Here is a 14,033-nt window from a genome sequence, read left to right as displayed (position 1 = left end):
AACACGGCAATACACTGGCTATAGCCGCTTACTTTTAGCTCGCTCACGTTACTGTATTGTGTGAACCGCTAACTTCATTTAATATTGTATGTGTTGTTTTCTTTTGCGGGGTGCAATTTGAGAAAATCAAATATCATGAGATTTTTGACCAAAGACATCGATATCGATATTGTGGCATTATTGTAGGGTCGACTATTGGTGCTTTTTACAAAATATTTACACAATGAGATTTTTAATAAATAATCATCAGTAATGTGAATATAATGATTAAGTGGGTAAAGGCAAATAATAAAATAGCTGGAACAGTCTGGTAAGTTCAGAAAATGACATCACTTTACTGTGATGCAGCCTTTAAAACCAGGAAAAGACAACACTTGTGTCATATTGCAATATTACGGTATCCAAAAATGAAGACGATATCTAGCCTCATATATCAATATCGATATATTGCCCAGCCCTACCTTCCCGAGACTATTTTGCAGAGCCACCATCTTTGCGACCAGAGCTTAGCACTGCCCAAGATGATTGTGATTGGTTTAAAGAAATGCTAACAACCCAGAGCGTTGTTTTTCTTCTATCCTGGAATGTAGGCCTGACCTTACTCCACAGTGCTGTGGAGATAGGTCTGGCAATGCGAGACTAGTTGCAGTTTTACTATATGGACATAATGGGTTTTGGGGGTTGTACTGTAATTCAAGCTGCTATACCCAGACCAACCATGTCTTTCATTTAGCACACTTGAGCAGCATACAACAGCCCTGAACATCCCAAGATGATTCTTCTCACTGGCTACTGTCCTTATGTATTTGTTTTATACAAACAAAAAGCAGGTAGAAACATCAGTGTTTTCTTGTCTTGTCTATTTATGTCCCCTATATTCTTCTCTTTTCTACCTTTGAGATGTACTCTCGTAATCTGTCACACTGTGATCTGTGATGTGCTGCCATTGATGGAAAATGCCTTTTCTTCTGATTACCTAAGATACGGCTAATTAGCATACGCTGTCTCCCCATTGTGTCATAACAAAAGTAAGGCCTTTAATTGGTAATGATGTGAATGTGGAAACATGTTTCATTATATTGAGGGTTTGGTGCATTTCATAGAGGAGCAGAGCAGATCCATGACATTGGTTGGCTACAGCTGGACACGTAATTAGAGTGCCTCCTTACCTATAATTTGTGTAATAGTTTTGGTTGGCGGCATGTTATTACCATATGAAAGGGCTAAGCAGGGGTCATGTGCATTGCAACAGCAATTAGAGCAGAGCTGAGGGCAGAAGAATGTTTGGAGCCGTTGTTAATTGGAAATCTCTACAAAGCTATGCCTTAATTATAATTTAGTCAGCTGCACTGTTTTAAACCCAATATATTCAGTTGCCATTATTTTCTGTAATAGTATGAACAGCTAGGTCTGTTTCCTTTCAAAGCGCCAGCTTTGAAGAGAAATGAGATTGAATTAGATAAATTTGAAAAGCTGTGCGGCTAATGTTGCATGGTGTTCTCACAGGGAAACTGGATCTGGTTTGTTTAGAAGGTGCACATACCTTCTGATCTGAATGCACTAGAAATACGGTTGTAGACCTTACCTTCAGCTTACCTTCAGCTTCCTAGCTTTGTGTATGATTCTATGATTCTACTTCCTTAAAAATTGTAGCTTTGTGAATGAGTATATGACAAATACTGTGAAAAGCCACTCATTAGTCAGCAAGCTTTGTATATTCATTATTCACACAATTTATATGTTCAGAGATTCAAAGGTTATTATTGACTTGGTTAAAATAGTATCACTGTTTCTTTAACTGTAGCACCTAATCTGCATTTGACAAAAATCATTGGAACAATCTCACATACTGTACCACCCCACCAAGGAAAGACAAAACAGCTCTGCTGAAGTGTTTTAATAAACACGTAGTGGTAGAAACTCCCTTATCTTTTTTCTTTTTATTGATGATGTTTCAGTTTTGTATTAGCTGTCAAACCTAAACTCAAATGTGTCTCTCAGCATGTGTTTGTGTTTGAGTATCAAACTACTAAAACCATGAGCTCTACAGCCTACATGAGTCTACGCAACTTAAACTAAGTGTTCATGGGCATGATGTGGTTTTTCTGTATGTCTTCTAATTTTTTTGCAAAACCATTTCCACTAAAGGTTTCCCTTTTCTTTTTAAATTAAACACATTCGTCATTTTTCTCGCAGGTCGAAATGAACTGATAGCCAGATACATCAAGCTTCGGACCGGGAAGACGAGGACTCGGAAGCAGGTAAGACAAGAGAGGAGACATCTCTGTTGTATGAGTGTCAGAGGGCTGTCAAATCTGAATGCGTGCAGCCTGTTGCCTTTGTTTCCAGACAGAGAATAACACATTGCTTAGCTGTCGAGGGGACTTCTGAGGCTAACAATTCCCCCGGCACTGCTGCATGTGTTGCATGAACAGATGTCCCTGGAATATGACATTCCTAAAATTGTCACTTATAGGTACACATAGTAGTAGTTTTAAAAGCTAATATCTACTTAAAATGCAGCCTTTCACAGTGAAACAGCTATACTACAATTAATATAAGAGCATTTAAAAAGAATAGCCACAGTAGCTTAACAGTGCAAGTATTCTTCCTCAGGACTAAATCATGGAGGTCATGCACTTGGTCGGAGTAGAAGCCTGTATTAATAGGAAGGTAGAAGCCTTAATAGATTGGTACAATCTCTGATCAAAGAGAGAGTGCATCCTGTCTTCTGCAACCCCACAGCTCTTACCACAGAGTTGAACTCAGATTTCTGAATCAATCTGTGCTGTAATATGTCATGTAAATGTAATATAAATGATGTAGAATCTTAATCTTTCTTTTAAATGTATATCTCAGGAATTATAGTACTAAAATAAATCAGAGAATACAGTTGATTGTTGTATTCAAATTAGCTGACAATAAGCAGCTCTGATGGTGCTTCAGTAACTGTCTGCAACCCACTGGCTAATCTTACCTCTAAACAGGAAATCCCCTGTATGACCACTGACCTGAATGACAATGAAAAACAAGCCAGAGTCTACAGTGACATTCGATCACTGTGTGTGAATTGATCAGCCTGGAACAGAAAGGTCGAGTGGTTTCTCTCTTTGTGACTCTTCTCCTCGACACAGAATCAGAATGAAAGAGTTGTTTACAGCTGCACCAAGAAACACACACTCCGCTTTTATTGTTAGTTTAAATGCATGAGGTGTGTGTGTGTGTGTAATTGCTGTATTGTTTATGTTAAGGCTGCAGCTAATGAGTATTTTCATCAAAGCTGAAATGGCAAATCGACCAGGATTAAATCATTCAGCAACAATGTATCGATCGTATTGGTCAAAGATTCAACAGTTTCAGCCTTTAACATGCAAATCTTTAAAACTTTGGATTTTGGACTGTTGATTGGACAAATTACGTTTGCATATGTCATCTTGGGCTTTAGGAAATCTTGACATTTTCTACCCTAATCAATCAATTATTTAAAAATGTTATCGTCAGTTTAATAAAAATTTAAATAATCGTTAGCTGCAGCCCCAATCTTTAACATCAGGAAGCACTTGTTAAATCACTTTGCTCCTTCTGGAAAACTTACCCTGGGTGGGAATAGTGTGAATAGTGTCAGAGAAAACACCCCTCAAACCTGTCATCAACACACATTGCTTCTCCTTCTAACTGCTATTCGCACTGCTGAATGTTTCATGTGAGAATATTAAATAATTTTGCACTCTGTGAACGTTAGAGGCTAAACTTGGCCGGTGAAATGCCTCGCCCAGCTCCCATAAGAATACTAGACTAGTCAATTCTCATTCAACACACATCAGATCACATCTGGGTGCTCTTAATGTGTGCCAAAGGGGCCTGCATCCTCCTTAATCAGTTCACTTAAGTGATGACAACACACAGCATAATGCTTTATTGGCTGTTAGCTTGGTGTGTGGTTTGGAGATGCTTTTGTTATGCACCTTTTTCTCCCTCAAGTGTCTGTTAAACAAAGAAATGTATAATCCACTTTGTACTTTTTTGGTTTTTTCTTGTGTCTTATTTTTCGTTTTCTCCCTTTTTTTAATGGAGGTGTCTAGTCACATACAGGTCTTAGCAAGAAAGAAAGTTCGAGAAATCCAAGCTGCCATTAAGGTACGTCTGGCTTTGCCCAGTTGCAGGGGGCTTTTCATTGCCATGGTTACAGGCTCTTCCTTTGTTTTCCTCCCCTCCCCTACCCCGCAGGTGTCTAGTCACATTCAGGTTCTTGCCAGAAGGAAATCTCGTGAGTTTCATTCCAAGCTAAAGGTATGCGCTTTTCTGCTTTTGGGCTTGTTCGTTGCTGTGCAACTTAACTTCCTGTTTCCCGTGGTGACAGAGTGAATGCCTGGTGCTCTGATTCCCGCTAACCCAAATCTTCTGCTGACTGTAGTCTGTTCACATTTTCTAACCCCTCTCCACCTTTTTCAGTCCATCTCTCTTACCCTCACTCAGACATGCTGTCAATGTCCTGTCTACTTGGTTTCATCTAAATGTATTCACTTTGATTTACAGGCATTTACTTACCATTGTAATGACTTACTATAGAAATAGTAAAGACATTTTGTTTCAGTAAAAATAAAACAATGGATTTATATTAAAGACTTCAAAGCACATGGTACTCGTAGTTTATGTGTTTGCTTTTTAATAATACAAGAGCCTGACAGGTACTGGATTTCTGAGGCTGATAAAAAAAAAAATACATAGCATACAAAATGTTTTGGTAATCATCACTTAAATTTGTTTTTGAAAGAGTTGTGTCCAAGATACAGTATGTACTGAGGGAGTCATTTTACAGTTCATCCTCTGGGGACCATGGATTATTGTACCAGATTAAATGGCAATCCATCTAAAAACATGTTTGAATATTTCAGTCTGGCCCAAAGTATGGAACTGATTTACAGACTGACAAGCGATTCCTAGGAATTCCCTAAAATTGAGTAAAACAACTCTGGTGGTAAAACTTATGTAATCCTGACACTGTTTCTAAATAATGCATTTCTGTACTGCAATTTCTGTTACTTATCGACTGATATATACACCTATATCGTTCATAATAAGCTAAACACCAGCGAATATATCAACCTAGTTTGTTTACTGGTCGGGCTCTTATTTGTACTTTATACATATTTGTAATAATTTAGTAAAATCAAAGTAAAATGTTGGGAAGCATGCTGGCATTGGCTGTTGATGAGTGGCTGAGAGCTTAAGGTCCAAGGAAAATGGACTGATGCCTGGCTCTTTCTGAAATGCTCTCTCTGCTTTCTTGTTCCTCCTTCAATCGGTTGGTAATTCCAGACTCTCACAATGCCATGGCTGTCAGCCGCTTTCTTTCCTCCCAGTTCAGATGTCGTCATTTCACAGCGTTCAGAGCGTTACTTATTTCAGCAATAGTGAATTCTGTTGAAATCACTGTAGAAAGCTTTTCACAATGGCAGATTAAAATGGGAGAATAGCATTGTGAAAGAAGTCATCTTGAATGAACCTGTAATTTAAGGTATTTTATGAAGTAATGCTTGACACACCACCTATGTGCCATTTTCTTCTTTTCTTTTCTTAGCCAACTATACGTTTTGACTTTCAGACTTTGCTCCACTCCCAGTATTCAACAGAAATGAATGACCCCTCATTAATCTGTGTGTAAATGGACTGCATTTATATAGCGCTTTTCCAGTCTTAGCGACCAATCAACGCCATAGACTGTAAAAGAAAAAAGATGGACATAGCATCCGTGACGTCACCCATTGGTTTGTGGAATGCCGTTTTGAAGCCTCTAGTTTGGCGATATGGGCAACACCATCTTGTTTTTTTTCAACCGGTTGTGAAGATTTTTTACAGGAGGGTGGATCTGGGGAGGATGACTCAGCCAAACCAGTTAGGGCTGAAACGATTCCTCGAGTAACTCGAATAATTCGAAAAGATTTTGCCTCGAAGCTTCGTTTAATTAATGTTACCAACGTTGTATTGCTGACAGTGTTTCTACACAGATGATTATTACTGTCGCACACCGGGCTGACGCTGCTGTCGATACATGCCATGAAGACTGACGGCGCAGATTAAAAATGAAGAAAGAGAGCGTAAAAGTTTGGAATCAGTTCGAAACGTAATTAAAACGAAAACTCTGTGCAGTATGTCTACTGCAAAATGGAACTAGCTTACCAGAATAATAGCACGACGTCAGTGCTTCAGCATCTCAACAGAAAACATGGAGTCTAACTTAATCATCCATTCCACAAAGTGGACCCTCTATGAGCGGACCTGACAAAAGTAAATCACAGAGTCGTATGGACGATGAAACTACCAAACACAACAACTACCAAAAACAAAGACAAGAAAATAAGTAGTGGTGACCGCATTTGAGCTAAAGAGTCGACTTGTTGACTATCCCTTCGGAAAAACAGCTGACTGTTGCGCACCATTTTCTCTCACTCTCTCTCGTCACGGAGAAACAGCTGATCAACGATCTACTAGCATAAGTGTAACAGAACATGGCATTGTAATCAAATATATAAATGAAAATAGGTTGAGTATAACTAATATTTACATATAGGTCTATATACAGATCAGTCTCAGGTTGAAACTTGTAGTTCTGAAAGTTTAGTTGCACAACTTAAGGTAATGTTTATGTATGTTTATTGTATGCCTTAATTTGAGGTTGTTATTGCATTTCAGAAAATGTTGTTTAATATGGCACCTAAATGCACTTAATGTTTAGTTTTTTGAGAGATGATATTGTAAGCAATGTAGGCAATAAAAATGTTGCTTTTTCCAAAAATTAAACCATACTATTGTATATTATTGCTCTTCAATAAAACAAAAGTATTTCTTATCCGATTACTCGATTAATCGATGGAATAATCGGTAGAATACTCAATTACTAAAGTAATCGATAGCTGCAGCCCTAAAACCAGTGTTGTTTATGGTTGCAATAGTGCTGCGCTAAGCTAAACACTAAAGTGGAAAGTTGCCAATTTTTAACCCTTCTTAAGCGAGTCATCTAGTGGAGATTTACTGGCGGGTAAATGCCGACCTTTCAGGTACCGCAGCAAATCATCTGCATGTACGGCAGTACAGAAAAGCTATCTAAAGTTACCAGCTAACGCTAGCAATTTTAATATAAATGGGACCATAATTAAAAAAATGAACATCATGCTGTATTGAAGAAGACTTGAAACTAGCGATCAAGACCATAAATTCATTATGAAAATGTTTGAGGTAATAAATTAAGGCCGAAATAGGGTCATTTTTCCATAGACTTCTAAAGAAACTGACTTCTTTTTGCAACCAGTGGAGCTTCCCCCTGCTGGAAATTAGATAGAAGCAGTTTCAAGGCACTTCTGCATTGGCTTCACTTTTCAGGCCTGGAAGCTTTGTCCATTATTTTTACAGTTTATGCTTAATGCGCTTTACACTACAGACACCATTCACACACACATTCCTCACCAACAACAGATAAACACATTCACACATCGATGGCACATCGGGAGCAATTTGGGGTTCAGTATCTTGCCCAAGGACACTTCGACATGTAGATGGGCCAGGGATCTAACCACCGACCTTCCAATTGGTAGACAACCGCTCTACCTCCTGAGCAGTCACAGTCGCCCCTTGTCTGTGTGTTGAGAGACAGAAAGAGTCAGACATGCAGCTAGCCACATGAATATCTGGTCTTTCAAGGGCACAGGCGGCTGTCTGAAGAAAAACAGACAGCTTTTTTATGAATCCCTGTCTTTTCTTATTTAAAGCAAATTAGAGTTCAGGCAAAGAGAAATACAAGTATGCCTTTCATTTCAGGGGCATCAATGAAAACCTGCTGTTACTGGTCTTGTCTAAGGCATTTTAGTGAAATTACAGTTATTACATTACGGTTCTGTTTCGAGTGATGAGTCCTGATCAGATTCACAGAAACCAAGGATAATTTGTAAATACAAATTTCATAATCCTTTGTTATTAAGTGTTCATTAAACATGTGTTGTGTTACACTGTGTTAAAACGGCTCAACATTCTTAACTTTAAGTGTTTTTTTAAATTAAAAAATGTTGACTTATAAATGAATTCACAATAAAACCCTGTTTGTTTGCATTTAGGTTACAAGCATGGTAAGTATTTATTTTCTGTTTTGTGATGCTGTTTCTGCTTTTATTATGGCCTGCCTCGTCTTTCAGCTGCTAGTTTTGCATTTGTGCCCCTGCCTTAGTGACACAGTAGCTGCTGCCAGTGTTTTCCCAGTTTAGTGGCGTCTATTTGTGTCCTCATACTATTACCATACTGTAGCTTGACTCTGCTCCACCAACATCTGTTGCCAGCATGCTTACCTTTTAGCTTCTGCCACCAGTGAGTCTGCATGGGTTTGCTAGTGTATGGGTTGCCCCAGTGTGCACTCTGCTGCAGTATTTACACTGAATTTAGCAGGTTCATTATGACTTTAAATAACTTTGTGAATGCACATTAACAAAGGACCATTTCCAAAACAACATAAAATGTGCAGTGCACTTTTGCAAGCTCTTCTGGGTCCCTGTGTTACTATTCTATTTATAATATTTACCATTTACAATTAATGTAGGTGTATCCTGATAATTTAAAAACCTCTTGTCCAAAGATGAAATAAAAAAGGAACTAACTGTAGCTGTGAAAGTCTTGACATGCAGGCAAAAGTAGCCTTGATAGAAGTACTGCTGAATGTTTTTAGAAAGTATTTTATTGGTATATCAACAAGCAAACTTGCATTTAAATGCATACAAATGCTATTGCTTTGTATATTGTAATTCAATTGTAATTGTTTGGCACATTCCTGTAATACTTAAATAGTAATGCACCTGCATCTTCTTTTAACCTGCTTGCATTTTACTGTTATGAGTGAGGTCGGTGGTGCTTTTAGTGTCTTGTTTGGAGTCTGTATGTTGCTACCTCTGCAACATGCCCCACCTCCCCCTTCTGTGCGAGTGCTAAGCCTTTTGTGACTGCTGTTAAAGGACCAAGCCGTGAAGGACAAAGCCCTCCAGAGCATGGCCTCCATGTCCTCGGCTCAGATCGTCTCTGCCACGGCTATTCACAACAAGCTTGGCCTGCCAGGCATCCCGCGCCCAGCCTTCCCTGGAGCAGGGGTAAGAGCCTTGTCGGCACCCCACTATTGATCCATCCTGTCCAGCTTCACCCAGGGCAGCCATGAGGCCAACCACGCAGACACCCGGGCCAAATCACATTACACACCACAGCTTTGCACAACTGCCCCTATCAGATAAGCACATGATCAAAAGGAGTGGTAGTCAAGATAACTACATCCACTGAACAATGAGCTAAGATCCATTTTGATCTTGTTTCTAACAGCTGCTCGCAATTGAATGTTGTTTGTTCTTTGTTGTCTATTAATACATGTAATTCTCCAGTTATGGCAGGGTATGATATCGGCTGGTCAGCCAGGATCCTCACAAGAGTATGTATCACACTTCAGAAAAAAACTCTTTAAGCAACATATTCACTATAGTGTGCTATAGTAATGTTTTTTTCTAATGTGTCTGTCATTCTTTGTTCCAGTATTAAGCCTTTCACCCAGCAAGCCTATCCCATTCAGCCAGTCACAACAGCCATTTCAAGTAAGAATTTTCCTGATTAAAAAGGAAAAACGACCCCAACTAACTACTAACTATTTAATGTATTAAAGCTCACTCCATCTCCACATGTGATGTGCATTTCAAGAACAGCTTCGCTGTTATATCTGTTCCTTTAATCGGACAGTGAGAATTGGCAGATTGTGTTGTTGTAAAACAAGTGTGTTGATAGAGCGAACGTTAAATGCTTGGGAGATAGCAACAACAATAAAAGCAGGTGTTGATACTTCGAACCCACCTACATTTATTTCCCCCAGATCACTGTATCTACAGCGTTGCTCCAGGAGGGAGGAGGGAGGAGGGAAGTAAATGTTGGGATTTAAGGATCTGGTTTGAGTGAAAAATGAAATAAATTTTGGCAAGTGCAGTTTTTATCAGTTAAGTTTTGTTTGCAAAGGTTAGGTTTTTAATTGTATTGTTTAAGCACATATTGCTCAAATATGTTTAGAAGGTAGTAGTCAATGAAACTGTAGAAATTCCCCTCATGCAACATAGCTTCCTTTAAGAAATGTTTTTTCTTAAAAGTTGTTCATATAAATTATATTAAAAAAGAAAATTCACAAGACGTGCACAGACCGATCAGAAAGCAAACCATCTGTCAGCTGTGGATACAGAACTCAGAGACAATAGACCTTTTTTTCACCATGTGACCATTTTTTGTTATTGCACCAGAACACAAATGTGATGACATTTTTTCTGGAAAACCTTTCAGTGATATTCCAGTGCACTGCTGGGACCTAAAAACTGTTTTTTAATTGCTGGGCATTTTTAAAGTAAAGAGGATTGTAGCCAGTAACAACATCAGGACAACAAACAAACCTGGCGGAGGTCCCTGAAACTTCTCAAACAATATCTCTAATATGACGTGTTATTTGTAACAGTGAAAATGAACATATTCTTGCTGTAAAACAAGCCACAGACAGGACGAATCTTTATATATATTTTTTGGTGTTAATTGCAGGTTACGAGCCCACAGCAGCTCCAGCTCCCACAGCACCAGCATGGCAGGGACGCTCCATCGGTACATCTAAACTCCGACTTGTGGAGTTCTCTGCCTTTCTAGAGCAACAGAGAGACCCAGACTCAGTGAGTTAAGCATTATACTAAAGCATGAAATATCACTATCTCATGGTGTTCATTCCCACCTCTTATCATCCAGTCCTTTCCTCAATGAATACACTGGGACATTTTCCCAGGCAGAGAGTCAGCTGAGAGGAGGCCAAAACAAGCTGAGAGGGGAGAAGCCTGGCCTGTAGGGACACAAAGCATGAAAACCTGCAGAAATAATAAAGGACTATATTAATCAGTTCCTTAAAAGGCATGCCAAAACTATATTCACGCTGCAGACTTCAGCTCAGCAAGACGGTCACTGAGTGTGAGTTGACAAATCAGCAGCTTTTAAGTCTCACATTTCTTGTTTGCTTTGGCAATTTTTTTATGTTTGTCCACATTTTCCTGAGCACTTTGTTTTGGTATTGATACCGCATGACAACAGCCATTAATCTTATATTCAGCTTAATGCTTGAAATTGTTGCATTTGCCCTAAAGGCTACATGCTGGAGAGGCTGCTTTATGAGCTTTTAAACTGAAGTGCAGCGCCACACGACAGGGTTTTATTCAGTCACAATGAGGGCAATGAACCTCTGAAAATCAAATGTTATTCTCTGATTCTGCTTTTGGCTTAGATCATGGGTTTGAGGTTTAACAGACCACAATTTTATCCACTTTGGAAATACCAAATCCAAATATTCTCACTAGAAAAGTTGAAGGAATAGAGCAAACATATTTTTAAGATAAAGCACTCACCTTTCATTACATATTGTCAATTAAGGTTGATTGTAGTTGCCTTTGATGCCGAAATATTGCTTTTCATGTGAGTGAAGTGTGCTCATTTACCATTAGCTTTTGAGAAAATGAATTATTTTACTATATCTGTTTGTCTAATTTACCACATAGAGATAGATCTATCTTGGTCAGACAGATGAAGATTTGTGGTTTCACGGCTTTCTTGCCTGTAATAAAGTCACAACTTATAAGCTTATATAATTTGGGTGAGGCAGTCTGGCATCCCCGGCTTGGTTTAATACAAATGAGGGGATCGGTTTGTTTTTGGCTTTAGTGGAGCAGGACGATATTTCCTAATTTGTACATCATAAAACCATGCAGACACCCAAATAAAAAGCAGTGTTGCATAAGGTTATCATCATGAGGGTGTATTGTTACTAATCTAATTCTAGCTTGTTTATTATGGTAGTGGGTTTTTTTCAGAATTGGCTTATTTTGTTTCAGTAAACCTTGCTGTGTTGCACCATATTTTAAAGTATATTTCTAATACTATTTTTTTACTCTTTCAGTACAACAAGCACCTATTTGTACATATCGGACAGACAAATCATTCCTACAGTGACGCCCTGCTGGAGTCGGTGGACATTCGTCAGATTTATGACAAATTCCCAGAAAAGAAAGGAGGACTGAAGGAGCTGTATGGAAAAGGTCCCCAGAATTCCTTCTTCCTTATAAAATTCTGGGTGAGTATTATTTGTCAGGCACAATATTGATAATATGAAATGGCAGTGTTACAGCTGGATTATGTTTTATGCACATCAGTCTTAATATCATTGTTAAATGTTGGATGCCAGAATCAGTAACAGTCTTCTCAGGTTCGTCTTTAGTGATTGGGTGTAATCAGTCTACACAGAGAAGATTGCTCTCTTAATGTTTTCAGAATGCACTCTGCTATATTTGGACTTGCATAGCAGGAGAGCTTTTGATCAAAGCACTCGCTAATTCAGTGTAATATCTCCAAACAATGGAGTGACCTGGTTGCACTGCTAATGGCTGTTTAAACATTGCATGTATTTCCACCCTGATGCAAAATGCTAACTAGCGGCAGCCAACAAAGTAGGACCGTATGCACTTGGACCAAGTCCCTTCAAATTCCTTTTGAAGTGACCGACAAATCTAAATTTCAAATGAAAGACAGAATCTGCACAATAATGAATGTATAACTGCTTTGCTTAATGAAGGAGGAGAATGTTGTAGGAGGATGTCTCCTCTTTTTGTATCCATAATGAACAGGATGTTCAGGGCATAGAAAGGCTGCCCTCCGGGAGCAGACCAGTTCAACCTTGTAAATCAGTCTTTTAACGTAACTTAATTTAATCCTCTTTAGAATCTCGTTTCGTATAGGAACACAGTTACATGCTTATTCAGATGTGGCTGAGATCTTCTCTTTTGATATGTGATGTACATGTTTAATCTCGACAGCTCTTGATTAGACCGTGACAAAGAAAATTAACATTTTTAGATACCACATTTAAACCAAATTCTTACTTGTGATTTCTCAATGTCATACTACATACTAATTGTTTACAGTGTATACTAGTCTTTATAGTGTGTTGTTTCTCCAGTTAGTATTAAAAAAAATCAGGAGTTGGTAGAGACCAAAAATAGAGCTAAAAGAATGTGAATATTGGACTTTCATCAGGTGATCAGAAACCCGACTCCACATGAATGCTAATGTTGCTCCTTAACTGTTTGTTGTGTAAATAAGCAACTGTTGCTAACACCAACACCATAGCAACTTCTGCTGCCCCCAAGTGGTAAAACAAACAACAACAACAGTAATTGCAGGTATGTCCAAAAACTTGAGATATTTCTTGTTTTCTGGGCTGTCCTTTGAGTTATATTTCACCACCAGAGAATAGTGTGCATCAAGACACATAAACATATGGGGGGTTTATGGGACTCTTAATAATGTATATTTCATTTTATCACTTTTACAGTGTGAACACACCACATGATCAAAACCTGCTTACAATAAGTAGGTAGTGAAAAATCATTCAGGCTGATATTTCGCTTTTTGCAGATATATTGGTATTGGTGTACATGTCAGCTGATTAAAAAGAAGTTGCAGAACAAAAATGACAAAACAAGGTTTGAGGTAGTCTTGCATTTCCAGACCTCCAAAGCTGTGTCAGCGCTGGAGTATGGCCTGGCTACACCGCTTATCTGTTCTGGGGAGGGAGACGTGCCCGATGTCAGGCTATATCCCCCCTATGTATATCCACTGAGCCAGGCTAGGTTTAAGGTAATTTAGTAACAGTGTCTCCATGACATAGATTGTCAATCAGAGAGCGCTGAAAACTGTAAAATGTCCCGCTGATGGATTTTGGTCATAGTTCTTTAAAAACAACGGATTGTTTATTTATGTTTTAAAAATAGTACTTTTGGTCAGATTTTGTTCTGGTTTTGTGGTTAATTGACATTGCACACAAATTATTATCCTAAAAGTTTAATTGGGTAAGTTACCGAACATTTTTCATGAATGTGTCTTTGTTCTCTGTGATCCTTCTGATAATTAATTGTTTTGAATTGAATTGGATGTTACCCTTTCAAAGAAGG

General features: G+C 38.6%; 1 protein-coding gene across 8 annotated transcripts in view; it reads left to right on the top strand.

Moving 5' to 3' along the window:
- tead1b (TEA domain family member 1b) overlaps window positions 1-14,033 on the top strand; it is a 60,312-nt gene that overhangs the window by 43,728 nt on the left and 2,551 nt on the right. For 2 of the 8 annotated variants that reach the window (XM_039794813.1, XM_039794814.1), the window contains 8 exons: window positions 2,197-2,261; window positions 4,075-4,290; window positions 8,109-8,120; window positions 8,994-9,125; window positions 9,408-9,454; window positions 9,556-9,614; window positions 10,591-10,715; window positions 11,984-12,157. In XM_039794813.1, the coding sequence (XP_039650747.1) occupies window positions 2,197-2,261; window positions 4,075-4,290; window positions 8,109-8,120; window positions 8,994-9,125; window positions 9,408-9,454; window positions 9,556-9,614; window positions 10,591-10,715; window positions 11,984-12,157 (830 nt within the window). The remainder of the gene's footprint in view (window positions 1-2,196; window positions 2,262-4,074; window positions 4,291-8,108; window positions 8,121-8,993; window positions 9,126-9,407; window positions 9,455-9,555; window positions 9,615-10,590; window positions 10,716-11,983; window positions 12,158-14,033) is intronic. The other 6 variants (XM_039794816.1, XM_039794817.1, XM_039794819.1 and 3 more) reach the window with 6 other exon arrangements.

The sequence above is a fragment of the Perca fluviatilis genome, chromosome 3, assembly GCF_010015445.1.
Source record: "Perca fluviatilis chromosome 3, GENO_Pfluv_1.0, whole genome shotgun sequence".
Classification (NCBI taxonomy): Eukaryota; Metazoa; Chordata; class Actinopteri; order Perciformes; family Percidae; genus Perca; species Perca fluviatilis.
Note: the sequence above shows the minus strand (reverse complement) of the source record. Positions and strands in the feature narration are given on the sequence as shown.